The 21263-nt window shown below is 47.2% G+C and overlaps 1 protein-coding gene across 1 annotated transcript; it reads left to right on the top strand.

The window, feature by feature from the left end:
- Window positions 1-1183: 1183 nt before the first annotated feature.
- On the top strand, window positions 1184-12719 carry LOC144119254 (uncharacterized). The gene is made up of 5 exons (XM_077651921.1): window positions 1184-1303; window positions 4358-4521; window positions 5521-5594; window positions 10970-11056; window positions 12440-12719. Exons 1-5 carry the CDS (start codon window positions 1190-1192, stop codon window positions 12589-12591), a joined length of 591 nt encoding a protein of 196 aa, XP_077508047.1. The 5' UTR covers window positions 1184-1189; the 3' UTR covers window positions 12592-12719.
- The last annotated feature ends 8544 nt before the right edge of the window (window positions 12720-21263 follow it).

Genomic DNA, 21263 nt, shown 5'->3' on the forward strand with positions numbered 1-21263 from the left:
GACGTGATGCGGGCTAGGCAAAATTGCGCCTCAACGTGGTGGAACCAAACTTGCGGGTTCTGGGGCCAGAAAGGTGGAAGGCGAACCTGCAGCGACGAGACGTCCTGCGGACGCGAATCCTGCTGCGTGGATGTTGCGGGATCGGTCATTGCTCGTCCTTGGTCACCAATTTAGGCTTAACGCCTCAGGAGCGAAGGAAACGAGACCACTGCTACAAGCCGACACCAGAACAGAACTGCCAGTCGTGGCTGCGCGAGCCACGACCAGGTGCCGTCTTTATTCTCTACGCAGGGTGGCGCGCGCTAGCCGGGTTGTCGGCGCCACCCAAGAGAGGGTGCTACATACTAATAAAAGTTGAAAGAAAAGTAATGTCATAGCAAGTGAATGCTTAGGAATTACCAGCTAGTTTTGTGAGGCTGCAATCGACCACTGAAATCAGCTAGATTTCAGATCATTTAATTGTAATTGTAAACGGCATCTTTTTTTTTCTGTAACCTGTAAAATAGTGAATTATTTCCCGCAGCAGCGAAAGAGAGGACACACTCACACGGCTTGCTCGTTTTTCAAATGATGAGTTTCGTCCGTAACCTGCGCACAGCGGTTTACGCTGAAATACTGCAAAACTCTCATTTATAGCATAGTGAAACATTCTCACTGATGCACGTTATGCGTGGCCGCATAAAAATAAGTAACCGATAGGCCTCCAGTTCTATGCTCTTAACTTTATCTTCACAAGGAGTCCAGTAAGGCGTTCTGTTTTAATAACTCCTGCCTTGAAGAATGGTGATACGGTTGTTGCAGCTGTCTACATCATGTACTGACTGCGAAACTTCCTACAAACGCATGTTGTTATAATTCTTAACTCGAACTAGCAAAATAAAAGAGGAGCGTTAAGCTTTTGCGCACTCAAGTTATTGGCGTTTCCTGCATATCCTGTCTATCAAGCTGTTTAAATCTCTTGTATAGTTATAGGACGGATGATAGTGCTTATTTTTGTTTGAAACCTTCACCATGCCTGAAGGTTCATTCTCCTCTCTATTCGTCGTTTAATACGGCTCAGTTCTGCCGTCGCAAACTGCCCGGTAATCACGCTCCACACTCTCCTACCTCTTCGTCTCTCTCGTTTCCAAGTTTTAAGAGCCACGCATGGTCTGCTACACTTCACATGACGGATGTTCTTGTCGAAAACATGTTCCGAAAAATTGCCACCTTCCTTTTCGTTCAAGCACTGCTAGCCTTGGCTGAGGGACTTTATTATCCAGAATTGCGCGGCGATCTTCAAGCGTACCAGGAGCACAGCAGGGTGAGGAACTTAACTTTTCTCTTTGTGTCTAATAACTAGGGTTTCCGGGTTGCCTCCATCTCCATTCTCCCTATCTTTCGGAAGGGCCAAAAAGACCCAGATGAGGAGAATTTTTCAAAGCCACCTCTACCGGGGTTTCCTGCGAAAGCTGTTGTACTAACCTCTACCCCCCCCCCCCCCCCCCACCGCCGAGGGTACATTGGATGTCTGATTAATTGAAGCCTCCCGCGTCCACCTTCCAGAAGCGCCGCCCACCAAGTTCCTCCGCACAGCTCCATAAGCGCCGTTCATCATCCGCCCACCGATCTGTACCCTCCAATGGCACCACTCACCACTAACCCGTCTACTTTCACCCTGTACAGGGCCTTCACCCACTATACGCCCGCGCAGCAGCGCAAGAAAATTTAGTGGCGAATAATTGTATTGATGCAGAATGTTTTTATTTCACTCACCAATGTGATCCAATTTTGATTTGATAGCAGTAACTCATCCTATTGACTTTCGCTCGCTATCTATTTCAATTCTCATTCTATTCATCACATCCAGCCTTACTGCACCCACTTCTAGACAAAGTCTTCTCTCATATCTCTTTATTAACCCTGCCCTGTCCCAGCTCGTGGCCAGCTTATCCGCGCAAGCTCCCTAATCTCATCCACCCACTTAACTTTATGCAGCCCCTCGTTGCGCTTGTCTTCTCTATGAATCAGTCTGTTACTATGAAGGACCACTGTTTGTCTTGACTTAGCACTTTTTGCCCTGTTCATGACCATTTTTGCTTTTTTTTCATTTTCGACGAGAATATCTTTAACTTGTGTTTGTTCCCTGACGCAGCCTGCTCTCTTCCCATCTTCCTGTCTTCCCATCAGACCCTACCTACATAGCAAAGAGGCTCGCGCCCACGCACCCCCACCCTCACCCACCCATCTAAGCCTCGGCTTAGAGTAAAAACGTTCACTCAGTGAAAGGATAGAAGTAAGCATTGAGAATAAATCCAGCTGCTTTCGCAGAATTGTGATCTGAGATGTTTGATCGTACCATAATTATCTTTTGAAACAGAGAACTCGAATTGGGTTACTGGTTTTTTGAGGTAATACATAGTTCTTGCCCTTGAGGCAGGGCGAAAGGAGGGAACACATCCCCCTGACTAGGCCCTGGCCTCAGAGGGCACCGATGGTGCAGCAACAGTGGCGCGTCAGCAGTCCCTCTCCACAACAACAGTTATACAAGAACAAGCAACATTATCCAGAATATTGTACTGTGTCAAAATGTACACGTGAAAAACATAATGTAACAGTGCTGTGCAAAAATCAAAAGGAAAGTAAAGAAAGTTAGTAAATTTAAACGCACTCAGTGAAAAGAATGCTCTGTTCAGAGTTAGAGTAAGAAGTAAAAAGAAAAAAGAAAGATCACAAGACCGCGCATTACAAAAACCACGCAGACAGTAATATTACATTCCAGCATTACAGGGTATCGGTCAGCAATTGTAGCAGCGTTCAGAGCACTATATTCTCCTTAGAAACGCCAGTCGCCGGTCTTTTTAGGCACCATGTAAAAGGGTGAGGACCAGGAGCTGCTGGAGGGACAGGCAAGCTGATTTCTAGCACATGCACGATGGGGAGCTTCTCTGGTGCGAGACGACGTGGGGAAAGATGGCAAACTGGCATTTAATGAATATACGATGTTGAACGCTATGAACCAGGGGTTTAGTTGAATTGGAGAGCGCTGTTTAGGAATCTTGAAGGATTCCGGCAAAATGGTCTGGTAACGTGTATTGCACTGTGTAGACAAATGAAGCAATTGTGGATGCCTTGCCAGCTATGTCTGATCAGGTACTGGAATTTCTAATCTTGTTGGCCATGTCGACCCGGAGGCGGGGGCTCAGGGGACTGCGCTGAAGAGGACCGGCAAGCCGGGCACAGTGAACTGAACGAAAAGGTGCTGAGATCACTGGGCCCAAAAGACAAACCATGAAGTGTAGCAGCAACGAGAGTGGAGAGGTCTAGGAGATCCGCGAAAGGCAGAAAAACAGCCTTGCTATGGGTGGAAAGATCGGCCGGGGAATGTGGCTCGTCAACGGTGTCGAGGCAGTCGGATAAGCCACAGATCGGTCTTGGTTGGCTACAGTCGTCTGCGAAACAACAACGAGGGGAGGTGACGCAACCTGGCAGGTTTTCTCGGCCAAAGTCACTAGAGAGAAAACAATGGGGTTGGAAGCGGCCAGCAGCGGAATTTCAATGAATTGAGGGATGCGCTGAAAAAATAATTGCTTGACAAGTCTTTAATCGAAAGCGATCTAAGACGCTGCATATCCCGGAGAAGCTAGGATGGCGGGCCATCACCAAGGTGTGTCTTGGACAGGAATTCTTTCAGGCGGCATCGCTCGTAAAGGGCAGTCGGCAAAAATGATAGCACTCTTCAGGGTGTCGTCTCAGTGTCGAACCCTTCGACGCCCACGCCACCAGGAAGGGCAGTCGTAGCAGGCCTGCTGTGAGGTAACGGGCGCACTCTGCAGGCTGATCTTCACCTCAGTGAAGCAGATGTGAGGTTTTACCATCGCATCTCCACCGTATAGTAACCAATAACGACGGAGAGGCGAACAGTGACACCAAGCTACGCCCGTCGAGGCGGAGTCAGAAGTAGCGGGCGGGTATATAGTACTGGTCAGAAATGTCGAAATGTGGCGTAATCACGAAGCACATAAGGCGCGACCGCACTGTAGGGCCACACCTTTAGAACTGATTTATTGCTCGAATGCTGATCTGGCCCTCGTGGCGACACTTATTTCTATTCAGGAACGCGCGGGCGGTAAACGAGCGCATTCACAATACAATTAGCAGTTCATGCACACGCTTGCAACTTCGATGGGGAACGGTAGGTGCCCCACCCCGGTGTCGCTGAGGCCATAAATCGCAGTCGCTAATCAAAGAGCCTCTTTTATCGGGTCACTTGAGAAAAATAGGTTTCACCTTTCATATGCGACTCATTTCCTTGCGTTTTTTGGGCGCAAGGTTTCTTGGGACTAAGAAATGGCATTCATGTTTCTTTGATGTGCAGTGCTATCCTGATGTTGGAGAGTGGTACCAAATATACAGAAATTATTACTATGACCCTGACTTCGGAGGAGCGTCCAAATGCGTCAAGTATCAAAGTTACGGAACATACGAGAACTTCTCCACGCCGGCGTTTTTCACTTACGGAATCACTGGAAACGGATCAGTGTAAGCAAAACCACAGAATCTGTGTCAAGGGAGCATGTTGTTAAGCATTGGTACTTAGCTAGCACCATGGGTTTCAGAGATACAATTGGTTACATTCAAAAAATGAAATGCTTTTTTCTATCCTTCGTTGCATCGCAATGGCACTCAAATGGTGCCCACTTAGTAGGTGGGGGAATGCATAATTTGAGAACCGGTGATGGCTCGTCCTACGTGGCGCCTGAGGTATGACAGTGCGTTACGCGTCCGGCGCTATGGTCGAGGTACATCCAACTCGAACAGATTCTCTGGGAGGATAGAGCGGCAGGGAAAGACGTGGACGAAAGAAAGAAAGCATACACGTATGTGCCAGCTTTAAACTTTAATGTATGGCTGTCGATACGGCGAATTCATGCATGGCAATGCGCCCCTCGCAAACTGCAAAATAAACAAAACCAGGGCGTTATTGTCCGGTACGGCATGCAAAATAAGGCAACGCGCCTGACAATTAAAAACATCAGATCCAGTCAAAACCGAACCACAGCACTTAATTAACACCTAGCTGTGAACAAAAAACCAAACAATGTAAAATTAGAAGGGTATCGATGAGAATCAACACGAATGTGTGCTGTTAAAAAATGACTGTTACACGAGGATTGATGCTAACCCGCATTGCGTTCCTGAAGCTGGCCATGCCCTGCTACAGGTGCTCTAGCGAAGTACGCGCGGAGCTAATTTCCAGCATCCACATTATAGGGGAACCTTAAGTTTTGCTCTGATCAAAAGGTGGCCGTCAGGAAAATGAACCTGTTATCTAGTTTACAGCAACCGAACGTTAAAACTGCTGTGCCCAGACAGCGGATGTCTGAAAATATATTTAAAAAAATAGCTCGAACATGTAATGAGACTGAACGTATATCGAATTACCTATCGTATATTAGGAGAGCGCTAAACTGAAACACGACTGAACACTTATTACAACGTTATCTGAGTGGTAATTAAAACCAAATCGTTATCTTTCAGGCCCGGCCGATATTCCCTGTCTTCCACGCCTTGCTATAATGGCAAAAATTTAGGCACATTCATTCCTGACGAAAGTAAGTATTGAATGCTAAAAATGGAAATGCCTTCTTTTTTGAAGTCCCCGCTTTTAATCAAGCTAGGTTTTATCAAATTAGTAAAGACTAAAAGAGATTCACCGCCACCGCGGTGGCTCACTTGCTATGGCGCTTGGCTGCTGACCCGAAAGACGTGTGTTCGATCATGGCCGCGGCGGTAGAATTTCGATGGAGGCGAAATTCTAGAGCCCCGTGTATTGTGCAATATCAGTGCAGTTAAAGAACCCCAGGTGGTCGAAATTTCTGAAGTCCTTCACGAGAGCGTACCTCATAGCCTGAGTCGCTTTTGGATGTGAAACCTTCATAAACCATAAATAGAGATTCTGATGCCATCATATTATGAAATAATACTACAAATCGCATCTCTCCGACGTTTACAAAGCTAAGCAGAATAAAAATTGCAGTACTGTTCAGTAATACTGAACGAAACTTTTGAAAAATGAATGCAAGTGCCCTCATTGTAACTTCTCTGTCGCCTGCCAGCTTCGTGATGGCTCCTTGAGTACCGAGGTATCGGCCCCTGGCGTCACCATGGGCCCTGAACCCCGATACCGAAGCTATCATCCAAACTCTGGTTACATGTTGCAAGGGGAAGGGAAGAAACCCAAAAACGGCGGCGGTCGAGGACTTTTTGAGGCCTTTGCTGACGGATGAGGGCTTTGGGATAGTCGTGTGTGCATATGGGTGAAGGAAATATGGCATAACACAAATCTTTAGTTCTCACCACTTTCCATCGTTTAAAAAAACAATCCCAGGAACGGTTCCACCAGTGTACCTAAACATTTTTTAAAGCATGAAGTGCTTTTGGCTCCCGTTCTCTGCAGACTGAGTAGAACATTGTCCTGATATCGTGGAGAAGCTGATGCCGACACCTTCGCCAAAATTCACACGTGTCTAGAGCAGAAATTCACTTCTGAATCAGGACACAAAAATTTCACTGCGCTTCGAGCGAGTCCGATGCAACGCTGAACCCATGAGCAGCTGCGTTTCCCGAAGCTCCACAACACTCGGCCATCATTTTAACATCGCCTCCGTCGAGAATGGATAAGATTTCACATGGCAGCTTTTCATGGCTGGAAGCCACTAATTTAATAACCTTCGAGTTTTCTTGCAGACACGCGTATTGTGAAATAATTTTAGCTGCATTTCAGAAACCCCTCGATGTTTTAGGCTATATTTTGGTCGTATTTTAATTTTACGTATTTTACGTATGAACTTATGCTAACAGCTCTCAGGAACATTATCTTTCATTTGAAGCTTTACGACATCAGTCGTCGCAGAGACACACAACCAAAAACACTATTAGCGCGTAAGAACTAATACGATGGGTACCAACCCCAAGAAGAAGCGTCCATTGTCTCTTCGTGTTGTCTTTCGCCCAGCGCGAGCGTTCTTTCTCACGCAGCTGACCTAGCACGATCGCTCCGTCCCTCGTCACTGTCCGCTCATCTTCGTTTTCTGCTTGGCACTAAAATAGTGGTTCTAACCCGAGCAAAATCGTCTCTTAGTGTCCGCAGCTGGCCTAGCACGAACGCTCCGTCCTTCATCACTGTCCGCTCATCTTCGTCTTCTACTTGGCACTAAAGTGATGGTTCTAACCCTAGCAAAATCGTCTCTTGTGTGACCGCAACTGGCCTAGCGCGAGTGCTTCGTCCGGCGGCACTGGCCACTCATCGTAGGAAAAATCTATGCTTTCGCACTTATTAGAATGTAAAAAAAACAACATTCTCTGTAGTTCCTGATCCTAAATACTACTTGACTGCCCGCCGCAGTGCTTTACTGCCTGTGGCTTTTGGCTGCTCGGCATCGAGTGAATGATGTGTTTCTTCTCACTGAATTTCACACCGTGACTGCCGCAGTGACAAAAGCGTTAGGCGGCTGAGAGTCACTCCGCTGATGGTTGTTCGTCGCCAGTATTAGCGCCCCGCGAAAACTAGTGCTTGATGCTTATGTTATACTAGGCTACGTTCTTCACATTCGGCTACTACCACTTCATCTTCTTGTAAGTCTGCCTTGGTGGCGTTGCAGACTGATATGGTTTATGAATTTTTGCGGCCGCACAAAAATATTTCTGATATGCTCAGATCCGTCAACGTTAGCGTTAAATGCTTTCCTTGAAAAGAAAGCGTTCTTTATGCGCAGCCGATGACGCTATATATTTAAATTACAACATGCGGGCAGTAAATATGTCGAATGCAAGAATACCTTGACGTCGGCAAATGGTGATTGATACAGAGCACTCAAGGAGAAACTCCTGCCAAATCAAGAGCTTCAGCACAGCTACTGACCGCGTGCTGCTAACAGTATGTAATAATGTTAACTGGACAATGCCCACTATTCACGCCGTGCTCATCCCACGCCATAGTATCCCGTGGATCACCTGCATTGCATCACCGCCTTCCGTCACCATATTTTATAAACACGGGGGATTATTCTACACTCGTGGCACTGTCACATATATTAAGGAGCCTTAATTAAATTTTAAAGGAAAATGGTGTGAAGAAGACGACGCGAATTAACCGAAGAATAAAGAAGAGGAAGAAGAAGCATTCGTTGATGTGGAGAGCGATGATAGGTGGAGAAGCATTCGGTGCGGTGGAGAGAGTGATGGGTGGAGAAGACAAGAAGTCGACGACAAAGCTTACGTGGACTAACACCGAGGCTATAAAAGGGGCGAGTGAGAGCGAGGCACTGCGGGGCGGGGGGGGGGGGGTGAACAGCAGAGAAGTGGAGGCTCCGGCGGGTCAGGAACACTTAGGCTGGAAGAGAGCGACGCCGGCTACTGCTCCGGTGAGCTCGCGTTCTACGGCTTCGCATCGTGGACTTCCTGCCGTGCCTGAGCCCGTTCCGGGGAGTCAACAGAGGACGCTACCACCTGCTACGGCCAGGGATGCCTCCAGCGCTGTTTCCACCCATCCGGGTGGCGGCCCCAACGCCAACAACACCGGCATCATCTCCACCGACGCTTGGACCTGGAGCTTGTACGACGCAGCCAGCGACGCCAGACCGAGCACGTCGAACACCGCCAGCGACGCCAGCACAAGCACGGCGAACGCCGCCTCGACGCCGCCTACTGGATCCATACAACGCTGCAGCCACGCCGAACCAACCGTGAGCATGAACGCCAACCACGAATAGTAGAACGCTAGTAGTAGACGCTGGTAGTAGTGTGCCCGGGTCGTGTGTATTTATAGCCTCTGTGTGTTGTGTTAGTTTTGTTAGTTTTGTGTTCTAGTGTGTGTGTCGCGTAGGGTGTATTAAATGTGCGTTTGTGTGGGTACACCCGTCGCCTAGTCCATTCTTTCGGTCCGAGTGTTCTCCGGAGATATCCGTGACAGACACCAAAGATTAACTTTCACCGTGTCAGCTCTGAAATACACGGAAACACATGTGAGAGTACAAAGGAGAACGCTCACACTACCAGCAGCTTTATTGACGCGAACGAAAACATATGTATATAAGTACCAGCACGACATGACAATTGTTCTTTTTTAAAAAAAAAGAGATGAGCACAACATGCGCCAGAATTTCCTTCTCTATGGTTTCCCAATTCGTTAAAGGCATACTGACACATGCATGTCCACTATGGCAAACCGCCAGTGCTTCCTTATGCTCTCGCAACCAGTTTATTTCTCCCTTTTTCGATCATCGTGACTGGTCTAACTTTTTTTACACTTCTTGTTTCGATGATTCAGCGCAAGTTTACTAGATGACACTAATTGGTGTGATGCCACGGTTCCCGGCTGTATCACTGATACATACATATGTATCACTGATATATGTATCATTGTATATATGTATCAGTATCGGCCTAACTCTCCGGTATCGGCCAGTTAGGCCGATGTTTGAGTGACAGATTCCTACCTATATATGTTGTCGTTCTCCTCAATAACGCTTTTAATAGTGCCAGCGTTACTCTTCCTCCGCTCACATGTGTTTCCTTCTATTCTCGAGCTTACGAAGTGCAAGCAACATACTAACCTGCCCAGATTCAACCACTTCTAGATATATTAACGTCTCTGGTCCTAATTACATGACACCTACTGAATGAATGCCACCTCGACTTCCAATGATACGAAGTTATCTATCCGTGGGCCTCCAGATAATTTGTCACCACAACAACCTTCCCAACCAAAAGCGATGGCCTTGCTAATTGGAAGCAAATCTATTGGTAGTTTCCGACTATATTAAATTGATCGCGGCACATACGGACAGTAAGGTAACATGGCTTTGCCAGAAGTACTTTCCTAGAAAAATCAGCGAACAGCTTAACACATAGCTGCTCTTGGACCCCCAAGTCCACGTCCTTGTGGAATGGCTATCGGTCTCCAAGGTTCAGAGTAGAACGAACAGTCTCATGCGCCCTCTTACCAAGCGTCATCGACGAGCTGCCACACCTGACCTGAGGATTTCAACCGCAAGTTCAATCGAGCCGCAGAAGGCACAAGAAACTGCTTCAGTGCATGTCACCAGCCGAGAATCTTACTTCCCTGCGACCTCAACAACCATATTACGCTCTAACTCCCGGGCCATTCCTGTCAGGAATATGATATCCTTCCCTTACCAATCACGAGCGTATTGGCCCTGTCCACGCGCCGCTTAGTTACCGCATTAATTGGCACGCGCCACGCCTTGTTTACTCAAAATGGCCAGGTTGTTCACTTGCAGGGCTCTGCCGAATGCTACACTTGCCCTTGGTGGGTGTCATTCATGCGTTACACAAGCGCCGTACCACCTCGAACTCCAGTTCCATGGATCCCAACCTTTTCAATTTAGCATGTGTGGGGGCATCGTTAATTATAATTTTATCATGATTTGTTTCGTGAGTTCTACTGATTGCAAATAAAAGTACATCATCCTTGCAAAAATTAGAGGGTGCGAGGAGATGCTATGCTTTGGTTTGGTTTATAGAGTGGAGGGCTCCGGATAATTTTGAGCACCTGGGGTTCTTTAACGTGCACTGACATCGCACAGTACACGAGCCTCTAGCATTTCACCTCCACCTAAATGCTACCGCTACGGCCGGGATCGAAACCGCGTCTTTTGGGGCCAGCAGCCGAGCACCATAAGCACTGAGAAACTGCCGCTGCTTGTGGCTGCTATGGTTACATGTGCCTATGAGGCATTGCCACGCATCATGTGCAGGTCAGAGAAGTAAGCAAGAAGGTAAGCATGAAAAACCACTTGCGCAATGGCCGTTACGAACTCAAGCACCGTATTCTATTAGGAATAGTGTGCACCTCGAAATTTAACCTTATGTCCTAACATAGCTTCGAGGCTGCACAACATGCGTCTAGCACTGTCTGCTTGCACTAACCTAACTAATGTTTTCTATTCATGCTTATATCCCCAAGCTTCAGCTGTCGTTCAGGAAGAGTGGAATGTTATTTATACTGACTGTAATAAATGCTTCGTCGCCCGCCACCGCTATGCCTATAATGGTGAGTACAAGCAATCTTAATAACTTGATCAATATCAAAAGCCTAACGTTGAGTGAATCTTCTTGGCATTTACCGACCATGTAATGTAAATGAGTTGTTTCAGTCGCTAAAGCTTCCAGGTTGCACGGTTAACGCGATAGCGTTGAGGGACCCATTCGGCGGCAATTAGGGCGTCATCGGAGTTGGCGTGTTGAGAAAGCATTTGGCCCACCTACCAACTATTTCACGTAACCTTATGACACCAACACAACCTTTCCATCGAATTGTGATATGTCATTGTGATTGTGAACCAAATTGTGATTCAGTGATATACCGTGAGAGGTTGCTCGAGAAGAGCAACCTGGGTCTCACAAACCCCACCAGTCGCTGTATTTGAAACAGCCTCCTGCCGGGACATATAGGCACAACCTAGGCGACAGAGAAGGAGTACTTGAACGGTAGAGATTTGTAATGCTATCGCATTGTACTCTTAAGGGTAGGTTAAGGGTTATCAGATGATGAAAGAAAGAACAGTGTTTCTGTACGACCCGAGGCAGCTTAATGGGCCCATTACGTTATCCCGTCATACCCTTAAGGCGGTGCTTAAATGTTCCCTCAAGTTTTATTGCACTTGTATCCTGAAACGAACGCTACAAAGATTGACAACTAGTGCGGTATGACATTGCAAAACAGCTTATGCACCAAAATATATTTTGAACGCCGTTTGTACTGTCCCTCTTTATATGGCTGTCCCCAAGCAAAATTATCTCCTGAACTATTCGTGCGTGTGAATAGCTGTATGTCGAGCGCCACGTGAGGTTCTCGTCATTTAGACTTGGCAATAAAACTAGGGATATTGTTGCCACAAATCGCTTGTAGTTTTTTCATACATGCTTGACATCGACTGGACGTCAGATTCCTATCACAAAGTATCACAGCATTGTTATTTCCTTAATTCATATCTATCCTAGTTCACTTCACATTTCAGGTCGGATAAACATCAAGTTGTGAAAGAAAGCTTGAAAAACGGGGCGACAAAATCGAGACACACACGAGAGCCTTTTCCCTGTATTCTCTTTTTCTCGTTCTCTTTTTTCTTTTGCGCTGTCTTCTCTAAAAATATTTATTCACCAACACACTCAGCAACGTACAAAAAAGAAATGTTTCTGCCAGTGCCGTGCTGGGAGGCACGTCACAATTTAATTTCATTAGAATGCAGCTGCTTCAAACGGAGCTGTTAGAGACAGCTTTGTTTAGGTTGTGACTGCACCACCTATTCATAAGGTTATTTCAGCACTGTAATCTTATCTATGGAGGACGAAGTGCCTACGAGTTCTTTCCACTTTGCACAAGCAGCGAATATTATCCATTTCCTTACATCGGCATACTGGTTTCTCTGCCCAGGATACGGCTGCACCTACTGGCGCAGGGTGTCCACATTCCATGAGAATGGAGACTGCTGCGACTTTATCTACGACGAGAACTGTGGCTCATCGCCCAGGTACCAAATCTATTATCCCTGGTGCGCTCCAGACCTGGGGATGCCCGGAGCGTAGACGACTCGTTCTGTAAGCGGATGTCGCAGTTTGCGCAATACAGGTCGCACTCGGTGGGGCCACTCGGCAAAGCCATGTACCTCATGTGTACGCTGTCGTAGCTGCAATAAACATTGCCTATTTTTCATTCATGCTGTTGCCCCGTGACCAGGAAGATATAGGCAGGTACGCCGGTCAAGTTCCTCCGAAGCAAAGTGTTCATTTGGCGAATTAGTGCACATGAAGGAAAGACATACAACTTCGGTAATATAATACTTACGCGCGCACTCAACAGTCGGAGGAGTAGGAATTGTGGCGGGCGACGGCTCCGCCGTAACGAGACACGATTCAAATGCTGTCGCAAGCTCTCGTGGACATTGTGGTGCTACCCGCATGGGATAAACGCAGATGTTTAGAGAACACAAGCGCAGCCTCTCTGGCTTTTTTTTTTATTTGCTCCACATGTAGATAGAGCAGTATACGGTTTAAGTCATGCATTTCTTGACAAACTGAAGCTTCTGAACCGTAGCCCACTCAGCCGTGGACGAATGCCTTGCGGCGGCACCACTGCTATTCGTGCTGGATGAGCGCGCGAACAAATACAAAATTAAACGCGGCGTGGCAGGTTGTTCATTCATCCCTGCACGCATCCTTGATCTTCAAGAAGAATGAAAAGAAGACCAGAAGGTGTGCGGGACACGTTGGAATCTGCCGGCGCCGTGAACAGTTTTTGTGATTTTGCGCCAGCCCGCGGAGCCACAGAGTGAACAATGACACGTGCCCTGTCCCGTGGCATCTTTTTGAGATATGAAGCCTTCTACCGAGAACCTTATGAGACGGCCCTAGTTCTACGTTACGTTAGGGCTCAGGTACACTCAAGAACATGCAAAGAGGTTGAAATGTGTAATTTCCAGCGCAACACAAGGATGAAATGAATAAAAAATGTAAGCGCATGAAGTTGGGTTAGTTGATTTTCTATTGATGTGAATTTAGCGCACAAACGGGGCACGAGAACGTGTTGTATGCTGTTCCTTATCGTGTTCAGTTTTTGCACTACATTTACTTCAATATAATTTTTCAGGGTTCTAACTTTGTTACACCAATTATAGTGCGAAAGCATTGGTGTTTTGTATAATTCAGCGAAGGTTTAATTTCAATGGTGGCCCAGGACAATTTCTGGAAATTATCCGGACCAAAGTTGGCGGTCACCATCGCGTTAGGTGCGGTCAATTATGGTTCGACATCGATTGCAGTACATATCGGCCAAACAATATTTCTGGGTTGCCCGAGCCAATTTTGGAGGTCGCTATCGCGTTGGGCATGGCCGATTATGTATGTATCAATTTTGGTGCATATCGGCCAAGGCGAAATTTCGGGAGGGAGGAGGGGAGAGGGGGGTTCGCGCCAAATTTTGAAAATGGCAAGAGCCAAAGCTGGAGGTGACCATCGTGTTGGGTACAGTCAATTATAGTAGGACGTCAATGGTGGTCCAAATCACCCAAGGTCAAATTTCGGTGGTGGGCCGGGCCAAATTTTCGAAAGGCCGGGGCCAAATGTGGAGGTCACCATCGTGTTGGGCATGGCCAAATTGAGGATAGGTGTATGAGCGCTTTCGTACTAATAAGTAGCGACAACGACTTCTGACATATTCCTACTGCCATGAAGAGGTCTAGGGTGTCTATTATATACCATAAAATGGGGCATGAAGTACGCAAGAAACTGCAGGCTAATATCAGTAGCACCTTTTTTTTTCAAAGGGTAAAAAAGATATTTTTGCGAGTAACCAATTTTTTGACAAACTTGTTATCGATCACCAGTATGGATTTCAGCAGGGACAGTGAACCAAATCTGCGCTAATAAGTCTTAATAAAATTGTGTTGCAAAATATTGATCGACAGTTGTACACACTTGGTTTTCTTTTTACGAAGGCTGCCATTCGCTTGATAGCGATATTTTGGTATCCAAGCTTTCACATCATGGCATTCGTGGTAAACCACTCGAGTTACTTCGTTCATGTTTATATGACCGGAATCAGTGTGTTTGACTTGGAAAACAAAAGTCTTGTACTCTACGTACCTTAGCTGGTGAGCATCTTCGGCCACTTACTTTTTGTATATATGAAAATAATATTCTGAACATTTATGGGGGAGGGGGGAATTCACTGGTTATGCGGATGGCGGCACCATTCTCCTTTCCGGTAGTTTAGAAGATCTTTCCGGCAGTTGAGAAGAAAAGAAGTTTAGAAGAACATCCGGGCAGGATGTAAGCAATCTCGTTTCAAATTAAATTGCACGCTCGATAAATTAGTCGTTTAGTCTGTATAAAATAGGCAGCTCTAAAAAATCAAAACCAATCTTCTTTGCGCCAAGTAAATCAATTACTATTGAAACAGATTTTCGCTGCGATGACCAAACCATTCAAATTGTTGATGAACATGACACTTTGCGTAACATTTATCTCTCATCTTCTGCGGGACTGTCACATAAATAACAACTGCATCAAATAATCCTGCTTTCATCGAGCATGTTAACACGACCAAGCACGAAAACACTGCCGGTATCTAACATCTTGAAAACTCGTAAAGCCAGAGAACAGGCAAGATTGCGCAATAACATGCTCAAAAACGAGAACTGATGCTTTCTGGCAATGCTAAAACAATTCACACTTATATAGTACAGAACAAACATGGCTAATTATAACTCATTGTCAGCAAAGAGATAAATTTAGCTAAAGCAACATCTGTCTTCGCTGTTCACGCCGCTACCACCTGCTAATTTGCTGTCTACTGCTGATTACAAGCGTTGTGTTCAATAATAAAAGAGTATCTTGCAACATGGCGCTAAAATCATCGGCAGAACCCGCAAAGGTAGCACGTGCGAGAAGCCATGTTATTTTCAGTTCAGCAATAAATCTGAGATCCATCTGCCACGCTAACACACGTAAAGTTAGCCTTTTTTCAATTAGGATGGTTAGATGCTTTGGGGAAACCATGCAACTAATCTGCGCAGGCAGCCAGGCTGATTGATTATTCGGTGTGGAGGTAGGAATCCAAAGTTTCTACTGGCGCAATTTAAGGCTTTCGAGAAAATAATACTGGTGGGCAAAAACAAGCGCACGAAAGTGTTGCATAAAAAATAACATTCTTGTTTTGGCGCCAGTCCAGGTGCCTTGGTCACTATAAACGAATGAGCAGGTTGATGCATTTTAAGAGGCCATTTTTCTGTAGGATAAGATGCATATCTCGCCGATTGCCGTGTGTCTGGCTAATCGAATGTGGTGTCGATTGAATAAACAAGAACTCTATGAGCAACCGTGCTTATAGTGATTTCTTCCCAGCAGCTGAACGATTAATAACGGGACGCCCCACTCCAGTTGTAGCCAACACAGTGCTGTGCGCGTGTGTTTTAATCCCTCCAACATGACCGAATCACGCGCACAACCTGGACACATTTCTTATTGTGTAAATAGTTTATACATATTACTACTTCTATCCTCTCTTCCTGTCCCCTCACCTCTTTAATTTCATTTCTCCATTCTGCCTGCTATCTTTTATTTCCGCTGCCCCAGCTCAGGTGCTTCAGTATCTATGGCAGATGCCGGGGCTAGCAAAAATCTTTTCCTTCCTTTTTACTATTATTTTAATAACAAATCACTACCACCACCACCACGCAGCAGTTAAATATGCCGCAGGACAGCTAATGGCATGATCATGTTCAGGCAGCTTTGCTAGATCGTTTCCGCAATGAATGTTTAAGAAAACACATGTGCTCCCCTGTCGCGTTTTTTAACATTCCCTGTCTCAGCTATTTAGGCAGCGTTACAACCAGTCGGCAGGCTATCTTGGAGCCTACCGCTACGCGCACAGCTTACTCAATGGGCCCCTTGAGAAATAAAAGATGTTGCTTTAGATTGTGACGTAATTTCGTTATTGGAAAATGATCAATCAAGGGCCTCACTCACATCGTTGGCATAGGATACAGGCACTAGCAATTTTGCTTGTCTTACCGTTTGTTTAGAGCCGATCAGAGGCGCACTGCTCCTGTAAATGCATTAGCTCGACTGGATAGCCGCCGCGCAAAAGATTATTTGACTTCCTGGACTTCTACGGTGAATTTGGTGCTTTACTCGAATCAGTTAAAATCAGAAAAGATGCTTTCTATATCGTCTTCGGTGACGATGCTGAAGCAGTCCTTGAAGTACTAGAAAAATAGATTAGGCTAGATATATATCATGAAAGCACTGTGGAAATGATACATTGAAGGCAAGGTCTGCACAATAAGCTAAAACTGAGACACCCGGGGTAGTTCTGAAGGTCTCTCTGTAGCATATGTTAGAACTTCAGCAGTTGATGAAGCTCTTCAGCTTCAACTGACGTTCGCTCCGCCAAAGTGGCGTCCTTGCCCAGGGTAGTCTTTCATCACTCGATCGTGAAACCAGCCGGCTCAAAGGTAAGCATCCACTTCACATTAAAGGATTTCATGACTTGCTTATTGCCAATGGAGGCATTTTTACACTGAGCACAAAATCGCCGCAGTTGAAGTGGATGACAATTCTTACAATTTTCCTTCTAAATGTGCGATACCTGGTGAAGAAAGACAGCCAGCTTCCTTAATGTTGATCGAGAGAAGCCCACGACCTGACAACGTGGTTTCGCTTCCTTATGCATTTTTGGCAGGACTGGAGGCACTGTGACAATAATAATAATAATAATTGGATTTGGGGGAAAGGAAATGGCGCAGTATCTGTCTCACATATCGTTAGACACCTGAACGGCGCCTTAAGAGAAGCGATAAAGGAGGGGGTGAAAGAAGAAAAGAAGAAAGAGGTGCCGTAGAGGAGGGCTCCGGAATAATTTCGACCACCTGGGGATCTTTAACAGCACACGGGCGCCATGGCGTTTTGCCTTCATAAAAACGCAGCCGCCACGGTCGGGTTCGAATCGGGGAACTCCGGATCAGTAGCAGAGCGCCCTAACCACTGAGCCACCGCGGCGGGTAACAAAAAACTCGTTTTTAGATATTGTCACGTAGTGGTGACGGCAGTCGAAGTAGTGATCAAGACAGGCAAAAGTTCTTCTGAAAAAAAAACCTTTATTGGCGTGACCTGCGCCTGGAATGGACTGAATGACTCGGCGGCGGCGAAAGCAACAAGCGTGCTCGGCGGTAGTCGAACATAATGTCCGCCGCTAGCAGCCGCGCTCAATGCAAAGCTGATAGCGAACTTTCGAGATAAAGCGTGCAAAGTTATTAGAAAATTAGGGAACAAGGTAGAATCGGCTCCGCCTGGATGCCATCAGTCGAGATAAATTTGGTCGCTTCTTGCATCTAAAAATGATAAAGCGGCGTGGCGGCAGCTTTGAAGAATGGACAAACAAATGCTACAAAGATTCTTTGCATTACTCCCCTCTCCAAGAAGTATCGACATGATGCTTTGAAACAAATAAGGCCACCGGAAAAGAAAACGAACACAACCGATTGTGCAAAAATAAACGCCGAGTGTAAACGAATAAACACACAGCGTCCTTTAGCGCGCATAAACTAAGGCAGGATGACGTCTCAGGTCCCGTGTTCGGCATCGGTATACATGGCGAGCATATCGGCGATGGTTTTGTTGAGGCGCTTGGTCAGTCCGTTGATCTGCGCATGGTATGCAGTTGCCCTCCGGTGGCTGGTTTGACTGTGACGCAGGATGGCTTGTGGCAGTTCCACCGTGAATGCTGTTCCTCTGTCCGTGAAGAGCACATCAGGGGTGCCGTGTCGAAGAAGAATGCACTCCACAAAAAATTTGGCGACTTCTGCTGCTGTTCTGTTCGGTAGGGCTATTGCCTCGGCGCAGCAGGTCAGGTAGTCGGTCGCTATGATGATCCACTTGTTTTCAGGCGTTGACTTCGGGAAAGAGCCAAACAAGTCCATGCCGATCTGCTAAAAAAGCCGTGAGGGAGGTTTAATGGTGTTCAGAAATTCAGCGAGTCGAGTGGGAGGGTCTTTGGTCGCTGACAACCCCGGCAGGTTTTCGCAAATTGTGCGACATCGACCGGGGCTAGTAATATTTGTCTTGAATTCGACGGGGAGTGCGAGAAAACCTGAGATGTAAAGCTGTCGGCTCGTCATGTGAAGCCTGTAGAACTTTGCGGAGACTTGCAGGTACAACAAGGAGGCAGGCTACTTTGTTCGCTGCGAAGTTCTTCACGACGACACCATCATGTTCACAGAAGGAAGACAATCCTCGCATGAAAGAGGCGAGAGGTGAAGAAACCTTGCCTTCCAAGTACTCGATGAGTTGCTTTAGATCGGGGTCCGAGCGTTGCTGCTGTGGAGCTGAAGCTGATGAATCCCAGGAAGGTGTCCTCCTTGTCCTCCGGCGGCGGTGCATCTACGGGGGTCTTGAGAGGCAATCGGCGTCACGGTGTTTGCGCCGAGACTTGTAATTGACAGTGACGTCATACTCCTGGAGGCGCAGACTCCATCGAGCGAGGCGGCTGCAGGGATCCTTCAAATTTGCAAGTCAGCACAGTTCGTGGTGATCGCTGACAAGGTAGGGGTGGAATTTCGACGTGGTTTAGATGATGGCAAGGCACTCCTCAGCTATCGAATAGTTAGCATCGGCCTTGGAATAGGAACGGCTAGCGTATGCGATTACTGTCTCCAGTCCGTCGCTTCTCTGAACGAGTCCCACGCTACTAACGTCGGTATAAACTTCAGCTTCGGCGTTTTCATCAAAATGCTCGAGGATCAGTAGGGACTGTAAACGACGCTGAAGTTCCTTGAAGGCTTCTACTTGCGGCGCTTCCCATTTAAACGGCACGTCTGCTTTCGTCAGCAGGGTCAGAGGCTCGGCAATGCGCTAAACGTTTTTCACAAATCGTCGGTAGTACGCGCATAGTCCGAGGATTCTGCACACAGCTTTGTTATCGGCCGGCGTTAGAAACAGTGCGATAGCAGCTGTTTTCTGCCGGTCTGGGCGTACTCCCTCCTTGCTAACTCTGTGGCCTAGAAACAGCAGCTCTTCATAGGCAAAGTGGCACTTCTCTGCTTTCAAGGTTAGGCCAGCCGACTTGATTGCCTCTAGTACTGTTCGAAGCGTTTCTAGATGGTATTCAAATTATGAGGCGAAGACAACGACGTCATCTAAATATGCTAGGCAAATTTGCCACTAGAGGCCTACAAGCACAGTATTCATTGTTCGCTGACATGTCTCTGGTGCGCAACAGAGACCAAATGGCAACATCTTGAACTCGAAGAGGCCATCCGGGGTGATGAATGCGGCCTTCTCGCAATCTCTTTCATCGACCTCGATTTGCCAGTGGCCGCTCTTGAGGTCCATCGATGAGAAATGCTTGGCGTTACAATGCCAGTCCAGTGTGTCGTCGATGCCGGGGAGCGGTACACGTTCTTCTTCGTTATGTTGTTTGAGCGGCGGTATTCGACGCCCAGAATCGAGGTGCGCTGTCTTTCTTCTTCTCTAGCACGACCGATGCCGCCCAGAAAGTCTTCGATGGCTGGATGACGTCGTCGCAAAGCATTTATTTCACTTGGTCCCGTATGGCTTGTCTTTCTCGCGGCGACACACGTTAGGGGTTCTGGCGGAGAGGTGCGGGGTGCTGGTCGGTTATAATGCGATGCTTGCAATCGGTATTTGTCGGACCCTTGGCGATGACGAGAAGCACTTGCTGTAGCTTCGAAACAGATTGCGGATCTGGCCTTGTCTGTAGCAGGGCAAGGCTGGGTTTATGTCTAAACCGTGCTTGCGATCTCCCTTAGGTGAATCTTTTGGGACTCGATCGGAAAGAGTGAAGGCGTCACAAACGTCGGATAGTTCGTCGAGGAAAGCAATCGTCGTTCCTTTGATAACGTGCTGGTATTCTCTGAAGTTCGTCAGCAGCACTTCAGCTTGTCCGTTGCGGAAATTTGTGTAGCGACTCGCGCGGCTGGCAGTGCGCGTGATGCCGGAAAGGACGAAGTGCCCCTGGCAGGCGCTGGTGACAACGCTCGGTATGTGCCATGTGACCAAGGCAACTACTACAACAACGCTCGGAACCTTGGCCAGGGCCGGACGCTGCCGCCGCCGTTCCGCTGCTGTTTCCTCTCCGGCAGCCTTCCAATAAATGTGGCCGCGGTCGCCTTCCTGGGCGACCTCCGCATTGTGGTGACCCGTCGAACCGCAGCTTCTCTCGTAGCTTCGTTCCCGGGTGGCGGGCTGGCAGGACCCGGTCTTTGACCCGCCCCTTCCGGCGTTCGGGCCTCAAAGGCGTCGGCGGGTGGTTCGCTCATTTCGAGGCTGCGCTGTACCTGAGCGCCATCACCATCCAGCCGTTCAAACAAGCAGTCCCCTGCGATTTCCTCCCGCCCGACCTGCGGCGCCGACTCGCCGCCCTGTCTTGGGCAGCCGGCCGTACGACGAGCTGCGCGCTGCCATTCTGAATGAATGAATGAATGAATGAATGAATGAATGAATGAATGAATGAATGAATGAATGAATGAATGAATGAATGAATGTTTATTTCAGACAGACAGCTGTACAAGAAAAAAAGTACACATTTGTCTAAGAAGCTGACAAAAAGGCACGGATGCCTGACGAGTGTCAGCCTCTCAATACACACAACCTCAGCATAGGGTGTGAAAAAAAAATAATCTGTTACATGCACTAAAGAGCAGAGAATAATGGTAAAGATAATACGGGCATTTACAAAAAGC

Source organism: Amblyomma americanum, chromosome 2, assembly GCF_052857255.1.
Source record: "Amblyomma americanum isolate KBUSLIRL-KWMA chromosome 2, ASM5285725v1, whole genome shotgun sequence".
In the NCBI taxonomy this organism is placed as follows: Eukaryota; Metazoa; Arthropoda; class Arachnida; order Ixodida; family Ixodidae; genus Amblyomma; species Amblyomma americanum.